Below are 23,021 nucleotides of genomic sequence, written 5' to 3' on the forward strand. Positions count from 1 at the left end.
TTCAGACCATGCACCTGAAAAAAAGCAAACCAACCAACCAAATTGTGACTTGATGGATTACTTCAGGCAGGATAAGGGAAAGGGCTAGATTGAGAGAGAATAGATTTGAGAGAAAATGACCCTAGCTCTAGAGAGGGGCTTTCCTCAAAGTCTGAAGTAGCCTTAGGTGGTGAGCAAACCAAATGCTGTGTGGCTTCAGGTAAACAGCTAAAGGGCTGTGATAGCGTCTGATATTTTGTGTTTTAAAATTTGGTAAAAAATAATTATTTGGGTAAAACACAGAAAATTTGTGATCTGGAGGAGACAGTAGAAATGACAGTAGTACTAGCTAGTACCTGAGTGCTTAACTTGTTCTAGGCACTGTTCTAAGCATTTTGCTGGCATAATCTCATATAATCCTTCCCCAAAAAGCTACAAGGTAAGTGTGAGTCTCCATTTACAGATAAGAAAATCAAGCCCAGAAAGGCTGAACAGTTTGCCCAAATCACATAGGAATAAGCAGCAAAACTGTGATTTTGTTTTTTTTACCCAGAAAGTCTGGCTAAAGTCTGTTTGTTTAATCATAATACTGTATTTTGTCTCTAATAAAATAGAAGTTTGGCCAGAGAAGCATCCCCAAACCACCATTGCACTGAGAGCTACGTGTTAGCTCTTGGTGATGACATGCGTAACTTCTGGCTCTCCTGTGGCACAGTGCCTATGACGAGTGCCGGCCAAACACCTATTTGTGAAATGAACAATCCTGTGGATGGATGGATGGATGGATGGATGGATGGATGGATGGATGGATGCTAGCATATATGAAACGCCCGCCTTATTTCCACAGCAGATCAACCTCTTTATGCCACAACATTTGGCCAAATGTCTAAAAATCCGCCATTCCGCTCAAGATTGGACAGCATGCTTTGCAATAACGACATGAACCACGTGAATGAGATGCTTAAAGATAACTCAGGCCTCAGAGGGTAAACCGGGAGTTGGAGTGAATGTGAAGTTGCACGTCCCTTTCTGGGGACTCTGAGAATTGTTGCTGAGCAGTAGAGAAAAAGCACAATAAGCTGTTTGAATGAAAGGAAAAGCTAGGCCAGGGGCACTCCAAGGGAATTCAAGGAACTAGGGACTCACATGCTGCTACTTCCCTTCCAGGGTAACCTACAAATTGTAAAGCAAAGACGAAGCCACCTCTGGACATTTTTTTCCTTGTGATTTAGTATAGATCGGGCTTTGATCAAAGAGATGGAGCCCATGAGAGTGAAGTTTCAAAAATCCTGTGCAGATCACAGTATAAGTCTGCAGATTCAGCTGTATAAATAAGGTGCAGCTGAACAGGGCTGTTGAAATCTTTGCACCAGAAATCCCTCTGCCTGCAGTAACTGTGTGCTTGTATCCTGTACAGAAAGCACATAATCTTTAAAAATAAGTAAAATCACAATTATTTCCTACTTTCTCTATACTTCTTATTTTCCACTATGAGGAATAATCCACAGACCATTTTCATGTTTAATATATACTGGTAGACGTCAATTTATTTTTAAGTTGGACTTTTAAAAGGAGCTTAAAAAATCTCTGAACTTACTTATCCTTACAAGAAAATACCTTTAGCTTGCAGCCTCTGAAGGATCAAAATCAAAACTGCTTGAGCAAGTTTCCTGGCTGGAGGAAAAATTAGAGGCTGTGGGCCATAAAGAAACCTCTGGGGGATCATATGAAGAAGTGGTTTTTGCCAAAGACCAGGTATGTTGTAGAAGAAAAAAAATTTTTGTTTTAAAAGTTAACTAGCCTTACATTAATTGACAATTCTGAGAAGTCATTTCTGGCAGGGTTGGGCATTCATATCTAATTTCGAGATGGTAAATAAAAATATTTGTACTTACTAAAAGTAATTTTATTCCCTGGTGAATATTTACATTAAAAAACAATTTGTTGGTAATTTTTAAAAGTTTGTTTGATATGTATCCTTTTGAACATTATTGGCTAGATATTCTATTTATTTTGTAGATGCGATTGATTGTACAACTGTTGGTTAGTTTTCAAGTTTGAAGCTAACCAAGGAACAGTTCCTTTGTATGTGGTAGAACAAGTGAATCATGACATTTGGCATATTTTTGTATCAATTGCTTTATAAGAACAGATTCCTCTCTAGATCTCTAGATGTTTACATATGTGTCATTAAATCATTTACCTTTTGTTCAACTTAAATGGTTTGTGTCCACCTTTGGAATATATGATTATGTTTTTATGTGAAGGTAAATACATATGAAATAAGGTAAGCTAACATTAACTGTTTCACATGAAACTAACTTTATTTTCCCCAGTCCTTTCTAGTGCTCTTTCATAGAATGGAATGGGGACGGGGTGGGAAGGATGTTTTCAAAACATCCAGCTGAGAAAATGCTGCCATTCACAAGATTTGAGCACTGGTACACATTTATTTCTGCAATACTTTGAACATGTGAACAAAAGAGTTATGCACTTTGTTCCTAAAATTTTCCTCTCTCCAGTGTATTGAGAAATTACAAGCTGAAGTGAAAGCTTCCCAGGAACAACTTATAGCCAATGTAAGTGTTTTCCACTTTTTTTTTACCCTTTTGTTTATTGTTCTGGAAATGAAGAGAAGTTATAAATGAGGTCTGTTTGCTGCAAACCAAGTCACAAGGATAAGAATCAGTATTTTTACTGCTTATACTAAATTGTGTTCCAAAACAGGATTCTTATTTCTGCTGATGATAAAAATTACAAAACCGAGCTGTCATCTATAACCAGATAGATTCTCTGATCAGGTACTGTCAGAATAATAGCGATAAAAACAAAAGGTGAGAGGACAAGGAAGTCAGGCTAATTTAGTGAGGGAGTGGAAGTGAAAAGTTGAGTCAATTATAAACACATGACACATAGCTCTAGAGCAGTGCTTCTCAAACTCCAGTGTGCATAAAATCAGCTGGATAGCTTCTGAAAACAAACTGCTCATCGGTTCTGTTCCCCAGATGCTTGGGGTAGGGCCTGAGAATTTGCATATGTAGGTGATGGTAGGCCCAGGTAGCTCCAATGCGGCCAGTCTTTGGACTATACTTTGAACAGTACCATTTTTCATTTGAATTTTCAACCTGTATTTTAGATTCTGATTCTATCAGTTTGCTCATTCTAATTTTTCACATTAGTGAAGTCAGACAACATTTGTCCTTTTATGCCTGGCTTACTTCACTCAATGTGATGTCTTCAAGTTTCATCGATGTTGTCTCATGTATCAGAACTTCATTCCTTTTTATGGGTGAATAATATTCTATTGTGGGTATATACCATATTTTGTGTATCCATTCATTGGTTGATAAGAATCTTGGGTAGCTTCCATCTTTTTGGCAATTGTAAATAATTGCCCATGAACATCAGTGTGAAAATACCTGGCCGTGACCTTGCTTTCAGTTCTTTGGGGTATAAATGCCTTCTGCCTCTTAGTCTTCTCCTATACCTGTAGCCTGGCAGCTTTGAAATGACTTCTCGATGAAGAACCCTGGTCAGCCACACTAGATCATCAACCTTAACCACACCAAGCTCCCCAGACAGCCCGAGAGGCTGCTGGCCAGAAGACCTACAGAAAAGACTGCGAAAGAATATATTGTGGTGTCTGTTCCTTTGAGAGTTGATCTGGATAAAACCTTGATAATTTCTCCCATTACAGTGCTAAGGAAAGAGAAAAACCAATCTGTCCCAGCAGGTAACAAAGCATTTAACTCCAAATTCAGATGGGTTTTTGGCTTTGTATGTTCAATTCCCAATACTGAAAATGACTAAGGCCTGCATATGTGTTGTTGTGACAGAATCAGACAGAAGTATGTTTCAGTAGCCCAATATTTTGCTGCAGCTGCACCTTTCCTGACCAACCCCCAAGCGTGCCAGACTGAGATACAAAGAGGGGTCTAGCTCAGAACTGTAAAAGGAGAGCAGATGTATTTACTAAGATTCTGATATTAGCTTCCTGTATCTCTTCATGAAAAATGGCTGGAAAAAATGTAGCCGTGGGTGCCTTAGGGAAATTCCTGTGATGTCTTCTTCTATTGCCTATTTTCTATGAATTATTTTCCTGTACCATGCTATTTCTGTCCCAGACTTGTCTGAACTGGGATTGCTTACCACTGAACACTGAGTGGTAAGCATCCACTGAGATTTCTCATGTGTAAATATTAAATGTTCGGGTTTCAATGTAGCATTGTAGTCATCAAGATTTTGCTTCCACGCATCAAGAAAAATTTAAACGAAATTAGTAACTTTACTGAGAGAGGATTATGTGTCTAGGCAGCTTCATATATTGTTTTTAAAGTCTCGATGAAAAAAGCTACATGCTTCATGTATTGTTTTTAAAATCTTGATTTTTAAAATACAAGGTGGGCATTGTTTTTTGGATGAGAAAACTGAATTGTAAAGGGGGTTAAAACACTTGTCCAAGATCAACAGGCATGAAACTGAAACCTGTGCTGTTTCTATAACAACTTGCTATCTCTCCAAATTATATTCTTTCCATGTCATTTGAGGTGTCAAATGGTGTTTATAAAGATTCTGTTTCCAGCTTCTTCTGTCACTGTTCACTCAGTGATTCATCAGTGCATAATGTTTCAACCCTCACCTCAATGCAAATAAACACCTCCTCTGCCCCCTCTAAGTTCTTTCTATCTTAAGCAACCCCTGATGACAACTCTTTTCTTATACAATGTTTCTTAAATAAGCATTTCTTAAAACATCGTATTTCTTAAAGCATTTCTTAGAATGATTTTGGCAAAACATTCCATAGGATGCTAATAGTACTCTGAAAAAAAGGGGGGAGGAGGGAAAGATGGGGTTGGAAATAAAGTTGTTATACACATTTATTTTCCGCAAGACCTAATATATAACCAATCTCCAAGAAAGGGAAGACTGTCATTTCCCAGAGTGTTTGGCCATGAATGGTGTTTTACAGCACCCGGGTTGGAGACCTCTGGCGTACTGCATCGAGCTGAAGCATTGCACTTGCTAAATGTGACCTGAATATCTTTCTGACACCTTTGACTCAGCATATACAGAGGGAAATTTATCATCTCCTATCCCCATTTCTTAAATGTGTCCCTTCATTTGTACTTACCTGTTAGGGTGGATAATATCAGTCTTCTGTAATTTATTCTACACCCAAACTGCAAAGTCGTTTTTAAATCCTAACCCTCTCTGCTGCCATCCCGCACCCACTTAGTTGTCAGTCCTTGAATATGTTTCTACAAATTATTTCATGGCTGTATCTTCTGTTCCATTCCTGCTGCCATCTTCCTAGCTCTTTCTGATTATCGTATATCTTATTTATTATGACTTGCCTCAAATTATTACTATTAACATATGTGGAGTCACAGCTTCCTACTCTCCCACCATCCAAAAATAGCCCGTTTGGGCCTGACACCAGAAAGCCGTGTGTGCAGAGGCGAGCGAGGGGAAAAACCATACGCAAAGATGTGAGAGTGGGATCCAAAAAGCAGGCAGAACTGAAGGATGATCTCAAGGAGGATGTGACCTGCAGGGGTGGCAGAGAAGGGAACGAGGGTCAAGGAGCCATGACGGTGGGGCTGGGGCACGGTGGGTGGGGGTAAGCCTTCTCCTGGGACAGGAGATTAGAAGGTTTCTGGGAGTTCTGGGGATTTTTGATGAGTAGGAAAAACCAGGGAGGAGTACTAATAAGAGTTGTTGGGCAGTAGGTTCTTGAACCACTTTTAGTGTTTGAGAGACTCACGAGTGAAGTCTGGCATTTGGATTCGGGCTGTGTCTCAGATGTAGCACCACTCCAGGACCCGGCTGCTGGGGTTGTCTCCTGGCTTCCTGCCTCCAGCCTCTACTCCACCAGACCATCCTATCCTGAATACGTTTCCAAAGCGCAGTCCCTAGCCCCGGGCACAGGCTTCTTTCCACCGCCTTCTTCTTCACCCGGAGCAGACTAGTCATTTCACTCTGATCAGGTCATTTCCTCACTTCCAAAACCTACAGTAGAACAATAGTTGCCCATTATCCCCAGAATAAAGTCCAATCTCTTCAGCATGGCATTTATGATGCTACAAATAACGATCCAGCTCCCTTTCCTGTCTCATCTCTCATTTACCCATCATATACTGGTGACTCTTAAGTACACCATGATTTCTCCTGTCCTAGGATGATGGTCATGGTTTATTTCCACCTGGAACGCCTACCTCCACCCACTGCATTTGCCATTTTTCCCCCATTCTTCATCAAAATCATTCTTCCAAGAAGTTTTCTCTAAATCATCAACCAGAAGTAATCTCTCCTCTATTGATTCTTTCACATTACCTCTCTGTACCTCTTTTTCTGCCCACAATATAATAATTTGTTATGCCCTGTATCTTCTCCAAGACTGTGAGCTCCTGGACAGCAGGTAACAAATCTGTTCATCTTTACATCTCCCACAGTGTCTGGCTCCATGCAGTATCCAAATTATATTGAATTGAATTTTTTAAATGGTTGAATTAAAAATAATATTGGCATTTATGGAAGCACATTTTATGTCTTGGCAAAAATTAGTTTATGTAGGATTTTTTGCTTAAGGATGCTGGTTATATAAGGCATTACTTTAATCTGAGGCTGATATATTCATGTAAAATATACAAGGGACAAATGATTGCAGTCTAATTTCTTACAGTGGAAATTGAAGGAAAAAATAACAGAGAAAGAAAATAGAGCTATGGGAAACCTCTATTTCAGGTGAACTAAGAAAAACATCTAAAGGACACTATCATCTTAACAAGAAATTTAACAACCTAGGGTCTTGACTTGCTTTTATTCAATCTGGAACCCAATAATGGAATCATATCATTGTATAATTAAATTATAATCATGAAAAGGAGAGGAGCTATAAGGAGATATTGACGTTTTGAAGGGAGTTGTCAACTGCTAATATTTAAAGATAAAAATCTCATTCCCTTAGCTTTAACTTTGCTTCATCATAGTTTGTACTTTTAAAAGATTTTAAAGGATTGCTCCTTGTGATATGCATGTGGGCACCCAGGTGAAGCCACACACAGAACTAACCTGCCTGGGCATTTTTATAACTCCCTCCTACATGATGACTTATCTGCTTAGAGACCCACATGGGATACAACAAATACTTGAAATGACTGTTTGCAATCCCTGAAAAATAATTATTCATGTTAGGGCAACTTGAGCCAGGACTATGTGTATTAATGAAAAAGTCTCTTAAAAATTACTGTCTTCCAGGGAGGGAGGAAGGAAGGGAAAAAAATTACTGTCTTTCAAGTTGTTGAATCCATTTCTTGCCCATTTTTAGTATTTGAGGGGTATTATGTGCAGTAATCCAGAGGTTCACCTCTCCTCCCATCTTCATTCCAATGTCCATCCCTTCTCCTGGTGTCTAGCTACCCCTAAGACCCACCAGGGCCAAAAGTTCAACAACATCCCATGGAATTATTTGGAAAACAGAAATTTGGGTAACTGGCAATTCAGGCATTTTGCCATTTTCTGCATTGCCCTATATGTTTGAAATATTTCATAATAAATGAAAAAGTCAAACATATCCAAAGAAGGAACCATTTAAATGAACTGTATAGTAACATGCTTCAAGATATGACCTGAACCACACCCCTCATTTAGACCTGGAAGCAGCGGTCCTGAAGCTCATCAGGACCACAGGGTTCTGCAGAAACCACCACCAGCACTCACGGCACGGTTTTCCTGGAGCGCTAGCGTGACTTCCTTTCCTTCTCTAAAGAAGCTATAAGCAACCGTTTTATTTTCTAAATTAAGAATCGACAAGGGCCCTGAATTTAGGTCAAGGGCAGACTCCTTTCCCCTAAAACTCGAGGCCCTCTGCTAACTGGCCTTTTCCTGCCATGATAGAGGACACGGGCTGCTTTCCTTGGCTGCCTGAGTGTCCATGAACAGGCTGTTGGCCACAGAACCCTGAGAGCCTTCCGAATCGCAGCTCTCCCACATGTGCGTCAGGGAAGCCCTGTAAGTCACAATTCCCAACTGGCTACTAGGAAGCCAGTGGGTATGTGCCCTCAGCCAATCAAACTCTTTCTCCAGGGGATTTGCGTATTAACTCAGATGGAGTCAGGGGAGAAAAGCGCTGGAGCTGATGCCTTTGGCCAGCGATGCTCAGGCGTCCTGGTGAAGGCGCTTGTGCTAGCTGGGCAGGGACTGCCTCGGGTCTTCTGTTTCTGAGTCTGGTTCCTGTCAATTCTATGAGCCACCCAAAAACCCTCCAATAAATTCCTGGTTTCTTTAAGCTAGTCAGAATGACATCCAGTGGTTTACAGCTGAGAAACCCTAATTCGTGCACCGCCCAAGTGGTTCTCAATGTGGCTCCTGAGCCAACAGTGTAGCATCTCCTGGGAGTTGTTCAAAATGCAAATTTGGGGGGCCTCGTCCCATACCTACTGAGATAGAAACTCCTAGAGTGGGACCCAGGAGTGTGTGTTTTCAAGGATCCTCCAGGAGATTCTGATGATGGCTAATGTTTGAAAAGGACTGCACTGTCCAGTGAACCACCACCTGCCCCTCACTGTCCAGCTTGACCATCTGTTTTTACCAGAGCATTGTCCTGATTAACATCTAAACTGCAGTGGCCAGCCTCTCTGCTCTTATGTTCCTGTCTCTGGGAAGCATTTCCAGTCCTGATTCTTAGCACAGTGCCCTGATCATGGCACACAGCACATGTTTGTTCAACTCTGAAGCCACACCGGAATGATCTTCCAGCCCTTCCTCCCTAAAACCCACACTTCCACCTATGTGCTCTAGAAATTTCAGCAGTTAGACATGAATAATTTGACTATAAAGTGATAGCAATTAATTATACCGTAGAGTGATATAGCAATTTGCAGTTTCCTAAATGCTTCAATCCACCCACATTATGTCATTTATTTTTCCCAACAATCCTGCGAGGCAGGTATGATTCTGCCTCTATTGAATGAAGAAAGTGAGAGTCAGAGACATCAAGTACCCTGCTCTCTGCTGAAAACAGAGATTGACTTCACTTTCAATTCAAAATTTTTGCTGACTATAAATGCCAAAGCATATATATCAGCTGCTTCAATAAATTAACTTTTATGAGCTTTGAACTTTATTGTATTCTACGGACCCCATAGCAGAGTTAATTGTCCTGAGAGACTTTGGTGGTAGGATCTAATAGAGACTACCTGGAGTCAATGAGAAGTGGGGAAATTCCTTCCCTGTGGACGGTTCTTTTAGAGGCAGGTTGTTTATCCAATTGGAAAATTTGTCAATGACTATTTGTGAATAGAACTAGGTAGTAGCAAATGTAGCATGCAACATATATCTCAGTAATATATACATATATATGTATTTTTTTTTTTTTTGCATGGGCGGACACTGGGAATCAAACCCAGGTCTCCAGCATGGCAAGCAAGAACTCTGCCTGCTGAGCCACCATGGCCCACCCTCTCAGTAATATTTTTATTGTATAGTTGATTATATAATAATTCACCCTCTCTGCATCCCATCTTCTTTGCTTGGATTACCTGGTCCAGGTGAGTATTCAGCCCTCGTTTAACCATTTGTGTTCCATGACTCATCTTGCGCATGTTTGATCTGGAAAGGTTAAACATTTAAGAACAGCAGAGGCTTTCAAATTCTCTTGGGGAATGTTGCTACCAAACTTCTCTGAAAGCTTGGAGGGGGAGAGGGTGTGAGTTTTCAAGTCCCCTAGCAGATTGCTTATAGCCTAGAGGCGGTTCACTCTGAACTGTCATTCATTCAACAGATCCTGCCAAGTAAGGCCGGGTTAAATAGCTGGTCTCTGATGTACTTACTAAAAGCTAATCTCTTTGCCCTTCATGAAGTACCTTCATAAAGTTGATCAGGCAAAATTCAAAGCAAAAATTTGGAGGCCTCACCCAAAGTTGTATTTAATTAAACTTATTATTTTCACCTCAAAAAGTCAAGGCATACCGCATTCCTGTGGAAGCATCTAATCTTAGTTGCTGGATCTAGTAGTAAGAGAAGATTACAGGGTTTGAATTTCATCAGTTACAACGCGCAAGCTTGAATTCTGGCTGGCACACAAGAACTCATTTTTCCCTTTCTGTCTGAGTCTGAGCCTGAGCCTTATTTCTTCATTTTCTGTAGATGATGAACAAGTTTAAGCTGAACAAGCACCCAAGACGTTCCTGCCACCCCAGCCCCTGGGCACCCTTGCGTGTATCAGACCCTTGTTTAGCCACCTAGCTGGGTGCAGGATGTAAATCTTAACAATTTTTTGGTGAATACCTATTAGCTAAAGATGCATTTCTTTAAAAAGGTATTTTAGTTTCTAACTTGATAAGCTTGGGCTTCTCATGCCAACACCCATATAAAAGGAACATGTTGGTTTTATCGGCCCAAATATTACAAATAGGTCACTGCCATAAACTTTGTCACCTCGTGGAAAAATCCATTGAGTAATGTAGGATTGTGCACAGCTTTTCTTCCCCTTTAATCTATACAAACCTCCCACCATTAATGCCCACCTGGAACTTACCTTTACGATCACTAGGAGAATTCAACAGAGCCTTGGTTTTATGCTTGGTGTTCTTCATAACTTACCTAATTTTAAGATGAAGGAGAGCATGCCCTTCCATCGCAGCCCTTCGAGAGGGAAGCCCCCAGTCCTGCAACCTAAATCTTGCCAGAAAGGATCAAGTGGCCAAGAGTCAGGCGCTGGGTTTGGACCTCAGCTCTGCCACGCCCGCTGCGTCCCCTGGGGAAGGTGACCTGGCCTCCTTGTTCCTTTCACCTGTGAAAAGAAGATAACACTTCTCAGCCTCATGTCTTTTTTGGAGGACATATAAAGCAGCAAAGAGAGATAATGCAAAGGAAGCAGTCAGCAAAGGGCCCAGCACACACTGTGCTGGATAAACACATTAGCGGTTATTCCAAATGAAGTTATCTTTTTTAGCAGCTGTCCCACAATTTTTATGGGCTTGGAGTTAATAATCTTATAGAATAAGTCACCTCAATTTAGCTGCCAGTTTATTTTATAGAGGATACTAGGAAGTTAATTGACAAAAGAAGACCTGAAATTACTTTCTAAGGACGGTCTTGTGCTTTCCTGTCGGTACTTCCTCAGTTAATATCCTCCCCTGGCAGTTGTCTTCCTAAGCCTTTCCCCGCAACCACCGCCCTGTAATAGAGTTGTGCACTTCTTTGCATCTCTCCCCTGTTTGGTTATAAGCCTCCTGAGAGTGGGGCTTGGGTCCACTCCGCAGAGTCTGCCTCTGGGCCCAGGCGTCTGTCCCTTTGCGGAGTGGACACGTCACTCGTGGGTGGACCCACCTTCCAGCGCCACGTGCACAGCCCCCACCCCCCACCCCAGCCCACCCCCGCTGCCGAGCCTCAGGCACAGCCTCTCTTCCCTCTAGTCCACTTTCATCACATAGCCCATGGAGCTCCCTTTGGGTCTTTTTACTACTCGGTTATTCTGATATCCCCAAGTTGTAGGATTTGTGCGTGTGTGTTCAGTAGCTGCCTTGTTGAATGAATGAACAGAACAATTAAAGAATGTGTCTGTCTGTCCATGCCATGGCTGTCATTTAATCTAAATTTCAAAAAAAAGCAAACAAAGCAATAACAGCAAATTAAACATATCCTTTTAGGGTATAGTAAATCATCCAGGAAATATACCCAAAATTATTTTTGTATAATTTTAGCCTACAAAATAAAAATTTGTATCTCAAAATAGGGATAGCCTGATATTTTATGAATATTAAACTTTAGCTCTTCTCTTGGTATAATTTTATACTGTTATTGAACATTAACTGTGTCTTATTGAACCATATTTATTTATTTATACTCTAATTTCACAAAGGAGTTTCAGTGACATAGGAATGCACGTATGAAATAGTAAACATTTTAAAAGGTACATAAATAACCATAATTGAGAATATAGTGAAATGAAAGAGCAACATCAGGAGAAAAATAGAGTATGCATGTGTAATTCATAACTTCCCATATAGTGTAGGTGAGACAGAAATATGGCTTTGATCTTCTTAGTAGTCAAAGGGGAAAAAGGGAGAAAGTGATCAGGTAAATAGCTCATTCTGTACTGGAGAAGAGAGGACGTTAGCATCTGCTTTTCTAATGAGTTAATTCTGAAATGAGATTTTATGCTGATTTCAAATAAGGACTATTGAGCGATGCAGTGGGGTTGGGGGAGCCATCAGCAGGTACATCAGACCAGCAGGTGCAGTGAGGGCTGTCATATGACTGCGTCTATACTTACATCGCTAGAAGCCAAGGGTATTACATTTAAATAGTTAAAGTAATCTTTCCTCACTGTAATTATGGTCTGGCTGGTATGGCTTATTTCTTCAATCCCCAGTTATTTACGATAATCCAGCAGAGCAAATTCAACCATATTCAAAGGTCAGGTAAATAATGTAGAAGAAGGAAGGGTGCTTAACCAAGCCTTGTGGATCTGGAGAGCGTATGCCTTATGTAAAAAGAGGAACAGAGCCCAGGGTGACCCAATCCTCCCATTTTTCAGAAGATTCCAATCCATATTTTTGTGCTAAATCCCCTCATTTACAAATGTTGGTAACTAATTCTCATCGTTTATGTGGCAAACAAAACACACTTTTGAGCCTTACACTGGATTTTAAATTCAGGTTGCTCTTTCTTATATCTTTGCAGACAACATATCTTTCTTATATCGCTTCTACAATTTGAAAGATGGTAAAAAAAACGACATGGTTGTGTGGTGGTTGTAGGTCAGGGGGTGTGTTAGTTTGCTGTTGCAGTGGTTGTTTTAGCCACTTTACTTTTATTAATTAGAATAATGTGAGCTGTTCTAAAAGTAGATCCCAGAATTTAAGTCCTTGAACACCCAAAAAGTTTATGTCCCACTCACTCAAATAACAGTCCTTTGTGGGTATTCTCGTTGAGGGGCTGACTGCTCACTCGTTGTTATTCAGGGTCGGGCAGTGACACAGACTGATGAAGCTGCTGCGATCTTCTACATGTGGATTCCATGTAGAAGGTCATTTGGGGGTCATTTGGGGGCCATGGCCATCCCAGTTGGCCAGGAAGGAAGAGATGAAAGAAGTGTGCTTGGGAATTTATAATAAGCCTCATGTGGAAGTAATGCCTCTCACTTTTGCTCCTGTCCCATTAGCTAGAACTTAGTTATGAGGCCGTAGAACCATCAGGAACACTGGGGGGAGGTAGTTCAGCTCTGGTACAGGATGAAGAGGATAGCATGGGTTTTGGCAAGGTGTTATCAGACTCTGCCGCACCAGTGGTTAAGTCAGTTATCTCATCTTGGATCTATAGTTCTTTCACAAATTGACTCCATGATGAAGGACATTCAATATTGGCTTATTAATATTCTTTTTATTATTATCATTATTATTAAATCAGGTAGAACTTGAGAAAAAAATTCATGCAATAAATGCCAGCTAACCGAAAGATGTCTGAGGGAATATACAATATTATTCCGTAACTTGCTTTGTGATATACAAAGAGCAAAAATATACTTCTTTTTTTTTAATAAAATCAAAAGTGACTCAGACCCCATTTGTCATTGTTAGCAGGAAATTGGTTATGTCATTAACTAATTTAGAAGCCATTAGAAGGAGTGATGGGTTTTGCTTTTCCTGGGGTACCTTGCACAAGTACAACCAGAGATGATGCATCCAAAATGTAGGATGGGGTGGGGGATTAGCCTCCAGTCTGTTATGGGGGCCATTCCTTCACCACAACATGGCAAACAGGCCCTTTGAAGACCTCTGACTCCATGTGTTCAGTGCTAAGATTTAACAGGAGATTTCTGGGAGCTCCTGATTGATATAAAGGACTCAGTATCCTACCTCCCTAGGCATACCTACTATTTGAGGTCTTATTATCCAAGGGACATGGGTACAAGGGGAGTATGGTCCCTGCCATCTTTACAATCCTGAATACCTTATTCTCTCTCTTTTGAATGAACTTTCTCCCCTTAGGTTTCTCCTCTTCTTTTTTCCTTCTCCAAGCACCAGCCTCTATCTCCTCCTTATTTGGGGCATCTCGAGATTCTTCTATCAATGTCTTCCAAACAAAGCCTTTTCAGATTCTCAAAATTCCATCAGTGATGTGAAAGTCCCCTCCTTGAGTGGGAATTTGGGACGGTGAGACGGTTAGAGTAGGGCAGTCCTCTTTATCAAGTAGTTTATGTTTACAGTTTGGATTTATTTGAAACTTACAGAATTTTCTAGAGAGTTGGATAGAAATGTAATTTATCTGATTGCTGATTTTGAAATTATAAATAAAATAAAACTTGAACTGCTAAGTTAGCTCTAGTTATTAACACTAAAATTGACTTTGGCTATTCACATATTGATATCTTCTTATCCCCAGTGATTCGCCTATCATCATTAGTAGGTTTGCTACTTGGGTAGCATGCCTAAGAGAAAATGGAGACCTTGCACCAACAGTCATGAGGTATAGTAGAGTGGTCAGCAAAGTCTAGAGAGAAGAGAGAGACAGCATCAATGCCTGTCCCTCTCCACTTCCATCCTGCCTGCAAATTGATTGAATTGACTAAATATGTAAGAGTCTCAACTTGAGCGTCAGCTGTTCATATAAGACGTTTTTCCCTCTGAATGTTTAAGACAGACTGCCTCAGTTTAGAGCCCAGCTCTATCACCTACTAGCTGTGTGACCCTAATAGGTTACTTAATCTCTCTGAAGCAAAATAGGGATAATAAAGATATCTAGCTCAGAGGGTTCTCATGAGGATTAAGAGAATTAATATTTATAAAGTTCCCCAACCAGTATCTGAAACACAATAAGCCTTACGTGCCTATTAAACAATAAAACAAAGCAACAACAAAAAACATCTGTATGGCTTGTTCAGTGCTAAGCTTTGACAGCATTCTATGTGAGAATGTCCTGAATATTTAACATAATGATTAGCTATAAAATGGGGATAATCACAGGCCCGTCCTTAGTGGGGTTATTGTGAGGATTTAGTGAGATGATACATGTAAAGGGCTTAAATAGTGCCTGCCACTTGGCAAACCCTTATTCATGTTGACGATTATTATTAATATTACTGCGAGTGCTACTTTTTCCTTGTCGCCATCGGTGTTTGCAGTCTATACTTCGATGCTTATCTAACAGTTTAGAAGCTTATTTCTTCAGTACCAGATTCCCTTTTATTGAGTTGGATACTCAGTTCTTTCATTATCTTAAAAACAAAGACAAGTCCCTGTTCAGCCCAAGGAAGTTCTCACTTACTCTTTCTGCGCATGCCAAGAGCGTGTCGGAGACTCTCCATCTGCCAAAGGAGCAGGGACCAGTGTCTGTGCTCACCTTCCCTGAGGAAGAACATAATCACTGCTTGGGACAGATGGCAGTGCCATGGGGAATGGAAAACTACTGCTGAGGAGTTTTGTAACCGAGAAGGATCATCTTCAATGCTTAGAGGCAACTCTGACCACGCTACAGCTTCTCCACCTCTGCCTTCCTAGCCTTTACTCTCTCTGCCCCCTGGAGAGTGCCACCCCACCTGATCCTCCCTGGTTCCTACTTGACCCCAGAAACCAACGGCCCAACTGGGAATTCTTTATGACGCATATTCCTCTGTGTAGTGCTCAATGAAATGCAGCTGACTCGCCAAAGTTTCTTTGACATTCATCTTTGGATGCACATCTGTGAGAACATGTCTTCGGGGTGGGAGCCAGCACAGGGCAGAGAAGGGCCAGCTGGAACAACTTTCCATGAGACCCTTTCAATAGTATTCGTCACCTTCCTGATTTTCAGGGCCCAACACAGCACTTAAATTGTCTCTGTTTTATTCTTCTGTCTTCTTTCTGTTACAGCCTCCCCATTCTCAAATAATCTGTCCCGAATGCCTTTAGGATATAAGCGCCCTCAATCGAATTGAATGAGAAACCCAGAATTGTTGAGAATTTACTTTTTAAATTAATACATTTTAATATTATTTCTTAGAAACCATTGATGATGTCAATTCCACCTTCTAAATAAAAAGAGAAATTGGTTCTAAAATTTAAGTACTTGCTTATGTGCAGATGTTTGTTATTTGCAGTGTTTCAAATATGTATAATTATTTAGACCAATCTCTGCATTTTGTCCTAACTGACATTTATTGAGAGCAAACTTAAACTCTGCTGGGAGGTTGCAGGGAGGGGGAGGGAGTCTGAGAAAGTTCTCTTGGGCTTTTAAAAATAAGAAGGCATTGTCATAGCTTCGGAATCTGTAACTACAATCAGCTACCATATAAAAAATGATTTAGACAGACTTGTTTGAACGGGTGTGATTTCTCAAAGGACGATAACCAGGTCAGAGATGAGTCATCTTTGAAAAAACAAAAAAAAAAAAAAAATGAGAGAGGGAAGACAAAAAAAGAAAGACTAAAATATAAACTCCATACCTTTTAAACCTTTCTCATTAAAGTTTTTTGGCAATCCTGTGTTTTGAGGACATGAGTTTCTCCTAGAAAGGATGCAAATGAAGTGGCAAAATTCCAGGCAAAGACAAAGGAATGCCAAACCAAAAGACATAGTTATTAATTGTTCATTCTTCAACTATTTTTGCTGATCCTAACAAGCCACTGCCTCGCCTTCAGGCCTGATGGGTGCAGGGAGACTTCGCTGCTATTGTCTGACCTCACGGAAGGACCGAGAACCGTAAGAGGAAGGATTCGAGGCTGAGCAAGGGGAGACGGCTTGGCAGGTCCAGCCACAGGGTGGCTGCTGCAGGCGTGGGGGAGAATGCCAGGGCACTCCGGGGGGGAGCCCAGTGGGAACAAGGCAAACAGTCACGCTGCAAGTTCAGCGGAGAAGAGAACAGGCGGAAGAGAGAATAGGAGACATTATTCTGCTTTGTGGAATTGCTAATGAGAATGCAGCTAGTTGTTTACATTGAGCATTAAAAACAAGTTGTGTCCAGTTTAAGCTCATGGGAATGTTTCCCCCTCCACAGCCTTCCATGCGTGGAACACACCCGTCCCCAGAGATGCGGCTCAGGAGGTAATCAAAGTAATTAAGAGCTCTACCACAGTAACACACAAAAGGCTGCCACGCTCCGCTGAAATCCTTGCAGACAGAAGGCGCACTGGAGGGGAACCTAGCATGGAGGTGGATTTCAGCTCAGCCGGCGGTCATGTGAAAGGCTCATGAGGCTGTGTGGCTTTTAGTCCACTGGAATAGCTCCACATTTACTTAGGAAGAGCCTCAGTACCATTAGAGGACCGTTCCATGACTTCTCAAACCGGTGCTGCCCGGAGTGCTGACTTTGCCTTTGGGATATGGATCTTAGAGTCAGAATTAACCTGGGCTTCAAGATAACGTCACAGGGAATTGATCTCTGACTGGTCAGTGTCAAGTCTGACCCCTTTAGGAGTGCACACCGATGATGTGACGCTACTGTGCTCCCACTACTCTCCCAGTCATGTTTTGTGTGTCCTTGTTGTCTTAAGCATTGTTGAAGATAAACAACTGTATTCAGGAATTTCTGAGTGTAACAAACCCTTTTTCTTCATATACTTTAATTTCGATTAGTTTGCCTGGATAGGTTTTTGCTCGTCTAATTCTTATTGCAAGACCATATAGGTTTTATATATAAACATAGAATTCTCTGCCCCCCTCAGGAATAAGCATTATAGCAGCAGGGTCTTTCTTCTCGCAGTGACTGCAGGGCACCTTAAAAGTACCCTGTAGTGGGGCTGTAGGTATTTCTCAGTCTGAAACCATAGGCGGGGCGTGGGTTCCTAGACTGAGATGGATTGAGATGGCATGTGTGGCTGTCATTCCGCCTTGGCGCTCCCGTGAGCAGGGCCATCCACACACTTCACCAGGGGTCAGCTGAGAACTGTGCCATGTTCCGTGGGCTCCTACAGACCAGGGCAAACTGAACTTGAGGCAGACAAAGGCGAAACGGTCAGAACATCATGGGAAGCTGGATTTCACTTGGCGGCGATCTGGAAAACCCCAAACCTGGAGTCGAAGCTGGGTCTCTGCAGCGCTGCATTTAGAGAGCCAGGAGTGGAGGGATTCAGCTGAGCATGATTTCTATAAATTCACAGGTTCCTGCGCAGAATTCACCTTCAGCATGGCAGGAACAATCTCCTCTTAGGCCTTCCCGATTCCCTCATGGTGTCAAACGGGCTTCTGTAAATAAAAAAAATACAAGAAAGAGAATTTGTCAAAACTAGTGGTTGAATATATTCTTGCTCAGGTGTTGTGATTAAATAGCCAACATGTGTATACCAACTACAAGAAACGCATTCCACGATTTTTTTTTCTTAACATCTTCTACCCATCTCTGACACTTAGATAAGGCTATTAGGCAACATGTTTTAGGGCAATTTTGGTGCATTCATATATGTTTGAAGAAGGTAGTGGGGAAGGAAAGGTGATTAAGAAATAAAACCACCTAAATATAGAAACCTAATGGAAATGCAAAGAAATAGTCACTCAGAATTGCTGTTCGGAGACAGTATCTTAGAAATCACCATATTGTTGTTATGGATATATATTTTATAAATTTAGTGTTGAACATTACAAAGAGTCGAGCATGCATCAGTGAAACTTTTCCCTTTGCATTTCCTGAGTGAGAGAATTGGCCAAATTAAACCATGAAAAGGGGGACTTTTGTCAAGCGGGGCAGGTGGAGATTTGCCAGGCTCCTAAAGCTAACTGCTAAGTTGGGGGAACTGTGTACTTAAAATTCAGCCTCAGTGGAGCGTCTAAAGCAGAGTCCTGTGATGTCAGTCATGTTCTCATTTAAAGGAACTCCATTCCAGCCCCCTGAAGCCCGTGAGGACTTAGCGGAAAGTCACGGGTCACTTCCAGGCTCTCCAGGAAGCCCGAGAGCACACGTGGGAAACAGCAGGAACGACGCTCACATCACACCCGCGTGCTTGCCCCGTGCAGCCACCACTGCCTCGTGCCACCAGGACCTCGACCCTGGGCCCGGCAGCTGCTCCCACACTCCCTGCCTTCAAGCAGGAGGCCACGGCTGGAGCCCGGGGCACGCAGCACCCTCTCACATCTGAATTCTGGCATGATTTCTTCAGCTCCTGGGAGCTGCTCTGAGTATGCAAGGGAGGCAGCAAGTGAATTTTAGCCCTCCGCCTAGAGTAGGTGAGACCTCATAAGGTGGGGAAACCCTATGCTTAGGAAATGTATTGCAAGAGGCTTGGCAGGAAGGAACAGTGGAATATTTCTACCATGCCTACCAAACCCAGAATCTGTTCCTGAGATGAACTTGCCCTGGTAAGCTCTTTCTCAAATAAAAGCAAAACAACAGCAAACAAAAAATCAAGTTAACAGTAGCCTGGGAAAATAGTGAAGTTTTTCGTGATTGACTTATTCTTAGCTATTTATTTCTTTAAATTTTATCCTTTATATATCTTGATTTAAATTTGTAAAATAAAGACAACAATTTGATATTATTTGTAATTTATACTCTTAATTTAGGTACCCTTTTATATATAAATCATAATTCACTGGCTGCTTAGGTAGACTTTCTTTCCCACCTGTTTCCAGACACAATCTCACTCCTTTTGGCAGTTGGAGGAAATAATGATAATGGGGCCTTGGAAGAAATCGTGACACCCTAGGAAAGTGATGCTCAACTTTAGTAAGTCATAAAGCCAGCTGGAAAAGGTTGTTGAAAATGCAGATATATTGCTGAGTCTTCTCCCTGAAAGTTTAAATGCAGATCTGGGACGGAGTCTGGGAAAATGCATTTTTATGCTGATGCAGGTGGTGTGAGAATCACACTTTGAGAAACATTGCACTTGGGCCTGACATGTATAAATCTCCTAAACTATAAATAACATTGCAGAAGCAGTCATACAAACTCACAATTCATCAAAGTTCACCATCTTGCCTTGCAAAAGAGTCATAAAAATAGTTCAGAACACTATAAGAAGACTCTTCAGAATGTATGAATAAACCCATAATCATTGCTGTAAAGTTAATGGACATAAATGATTTTCAATCAGCATGATATCTGTATAATTTTTACTCTTGCATTCTAGAATACTGTAATTGCTGGTTTTAAATATCATTTGTTAGATTCTAAAACGTTCTCACATTTTATTAATTGTATTAATTTAACAAAATTTATTGAACACTTACTAGTAGCCCCAGATAGTTCTGTGAGTTGGGCTGATAAAGAAAAAATCCAGTCACTACCCTCTACGATTTTACCATCTAATGTAGCAGTTTGTATACTTGGTTACACATTGAATGGAGTCAATAGTGATACCAGGGAGCTCTAAAAGTCTTGATTCCTGGGGCCTGCCCCCTGAGATTCTGATTTCATTGGGTTAGGGCCAGGGCATCCTCAGATTATTCTAACATGCAGCCGAAGTTCAGAACCACTGCTAAGGAAGAGAGTAACCTGTCCATATTGCACATATCAGACGATGGACCAAGTGGTCTGAGGGTGGCAATAGACAATTGCTCTGGGAACCCAGAGGAACTATTTCAACCCAGACTAGAGGAAGGGATTGCTCAGGGAAACCTTCCTTTAAGAGGTGATAACTCAGCTTAGTGTTAAATTATGGGGAGGAGTTGTGAAGATGGGGTGAGAGTAAGAGTGATCTGTGTAGAGGAAGCAGCCTGTGAGAAGGCAGGGAGGAGAGAAAGCCCCTGGATGTCAGGGTCTTACTTCGCTAGGGCTGCTGTAGCAAAGTACCACAAACTGGGTGGCTTAAAACGATAGCAATTTCTTCTCTCTCAGTTCTGGAGGCTAGAAGTCCATCTGAGTCAAGGTGTCAACAAGGCCACGCCTCCTCTGAAGTCTGTCAGGACTGGCAGCCTGCTTGCGGCCATCCCCAGGTCCACTGGCTTGTGGTTTAAGTCCATCACATGGCTGTCCCTGTGTCCAGTTCTGAATTTCTTCTCCTTGTGAGGACTCCAGTCAGGTTGGATGAGGGCCCCACTCTAATCCAGTTTGGCCTCACCGTACTGACTAACATCTTCAAAGATGCCATTTCCAAATAGGATGACATTCCCGGAACTCAGGGATTAGGACTTGATTATATCATTTTTGGGGCCACAGTTCAATCTATAACAGCTTAAGCAGAGGTGCATTAAATAAAAGCCCAATGGAGATGTCCTCACACATTTTATAGCTGGCTGCAAGCTTTGGAAGTTTTCTTACTATCTTAGAGAAACAGAACCCACAGGCTGTATATGTAAGTGATAAGAGGTTTATTATAAGAATGGACACGTGCCCATGGGGACCAGCAAGTCTGGATTCCAGAGGCCAGGCCTCACCTTGAAAACATGACGAAGGTGGTACTGAGATCCCCGGGAGAGCCGAAAGTTGGAAACCCCAACAAAGGTGACGATGAAATCCCCCAGGAGAGGCTGGCTGTCTGGAATACAGATAGAACTTCTTTCTGACTGCCAGAACTATCAGTTCTCCCTTTAAGGTCTTCCACTGATTGCATGAGGAGACTCCCCTTTGTTGCCTGTAGATGTAATCAGCCACAGATGCAATCAACTAATGATTTAGATTCAGGAAATACCCTCAAAGTAACAATCGCACAGAGTTTGACCAAACAACTGGACACTATAACCTAGCCAAGCTGACATATAGAAGTAACCATGACACTCAAACAGCTTGAGTCAACAGTGCTGGGACTGTCAGGTCATGGACCTCTTCTTGTTTTCCTGCATTTGATGAAAGGAATTAGCAATATCCTAATATACAGTATCATAGACGTAAAGTAAGAGATGAAAATCTAGCAGTACTTGGCTTCTACAGTGAGGTTATTAGTTATTGAAATGGATCCTGGAGTTCGCTATTTGTTCTGTAAAAGGTTTAATACATGTCAAGTCATATCAATTACAGAGCCACTTTGCCAGAATTGTCTGAGCCCAGAGAGTGATCTTTCATTGTCTCTGAATTAAGGAGATTGTTAAATGGCAGGAAGGGCAAAAACTAGGCAACTTCTAGGATGCAACCTAAAAAAAAGGAGTTTTCTTGTGAAACAAGGGGTGCCTCTTTTTAATCACTGAAAGATCTTTGGGTGTTGGCAAATCATGGCTTAATTATGTCAATAGGCACTGGCTTAGATTGCTTGTCCAGTACACTTAATATCTTTTCAAGTCTAATTGCCATACAAATACAGGTGGTTCTCAGGTAGTGTAAACAATCTGTGTTGTTATTTTCCAGAGAAATATTTGAGGTTTTAAGGCTATCACCATAATGTGATGTGGTAGAGTCAGTGATATGATAATACACATATTCTTTCTATTGAGTCTGTGTCGTTATCTTTATTCTGTGATTTTAAAAACCTGAAATCAGAGAAGCTTGCATCTCTGTAAATATTTACTATCACAGATGAAAGGTAGCATAAGAGCCAGGCCTTCTGATGGTTGTTTCTCTTTAGATGTCTTCACTGCTAAGATTGATATGTTGTAAATACTGAGTCATAGCTTCTGAGATCTCTTCACAAAGTTTGTTCTGTCCTTGAATGCCACCACATTTCCTGTAAGATCATTTATGGCAGATTCAGTTGCTGGCCCAAGGTTAGAAAGTCCCTGGGTATCCTACCTGGAGTAGGTGGAGGTAGGTTTAAGCTTCTCAACCTCAGAGCAAGTCAACATTGCATGGTCTTTAAGACACTAATACTAGGAGATGTGGTCTTACCCTCCATTTTCTGGAATGCCTTCTTCTTTTTTATTTTCGCAAAGTATTTTATAAGCACACACATGGATAAAGCCCAGTGTTTCTAACTTGACTTTAGCATTTCAGATACAACCATCTTTAAACTCTTACTGATTTGTGTTATTTATTTTTTCCTATTTGAGCAGCTAATGCTGTGATTTTGAGCATGGGACTGAATAAAGATGATTTCTCCCAAAACTTTTCAACTTCATCTATAGAGTTTCGTTCCTATTACATTTCTAAATAAACCATTCCTTGGGACTATATTGATCATCCTTTGCTCTGCAACCCAAATTGTAACCAATGACCATACAGCCAAATAGGTCAAAGTTAGAAGTGTGTATGAATTTAAAAAT

The 23,021-nt window shown here is 41.3% G+C and overlaps 1 protein-coding gene across 3 annotated transcripts in view; it reads left to right on the plus strand.

The window, feature by feature from the left end:
* The window catches only part of CCDC192 (coiled-coil domain containing 192), a 248,895-nt gene that overhangs the window by 97,824 nt on the left and 128,050 nt on the right, over positions 1–23,021 (plus strand). For all 3 annotated transcript variants that reach the window (XM_077138310.1, XM_077138311.1, XM_077138309.1), the window contains 2 exons: positions 1,603–1,734; positions 2,502–2,558. In XM_077138310.1, coding sequence (XP_076994425.1) covers positions 1,603–1,734; positions 2,502–2,558 — 189 coding nt within the window. The remainder of the gene's footprint in view (positions 1–1,602; positions 1,735–2,501; positions 2,559–23,021) is intronic.

This window comes from Tamandua tetradactyla, chromosome 20 (assembly GCF_023851605.1).
Source record: "Tamandua tetradactyla isolate mTamTet1 chromosome 20, mTamTet1.pri, whole genome shotgun sequence".
Lineage (NCBI taxonomy): Eukaryota > Metazoa > Chordata > Mammalia > Pilosa > Myrmecophagidae > Tamandua > Tamandua tetradactyla.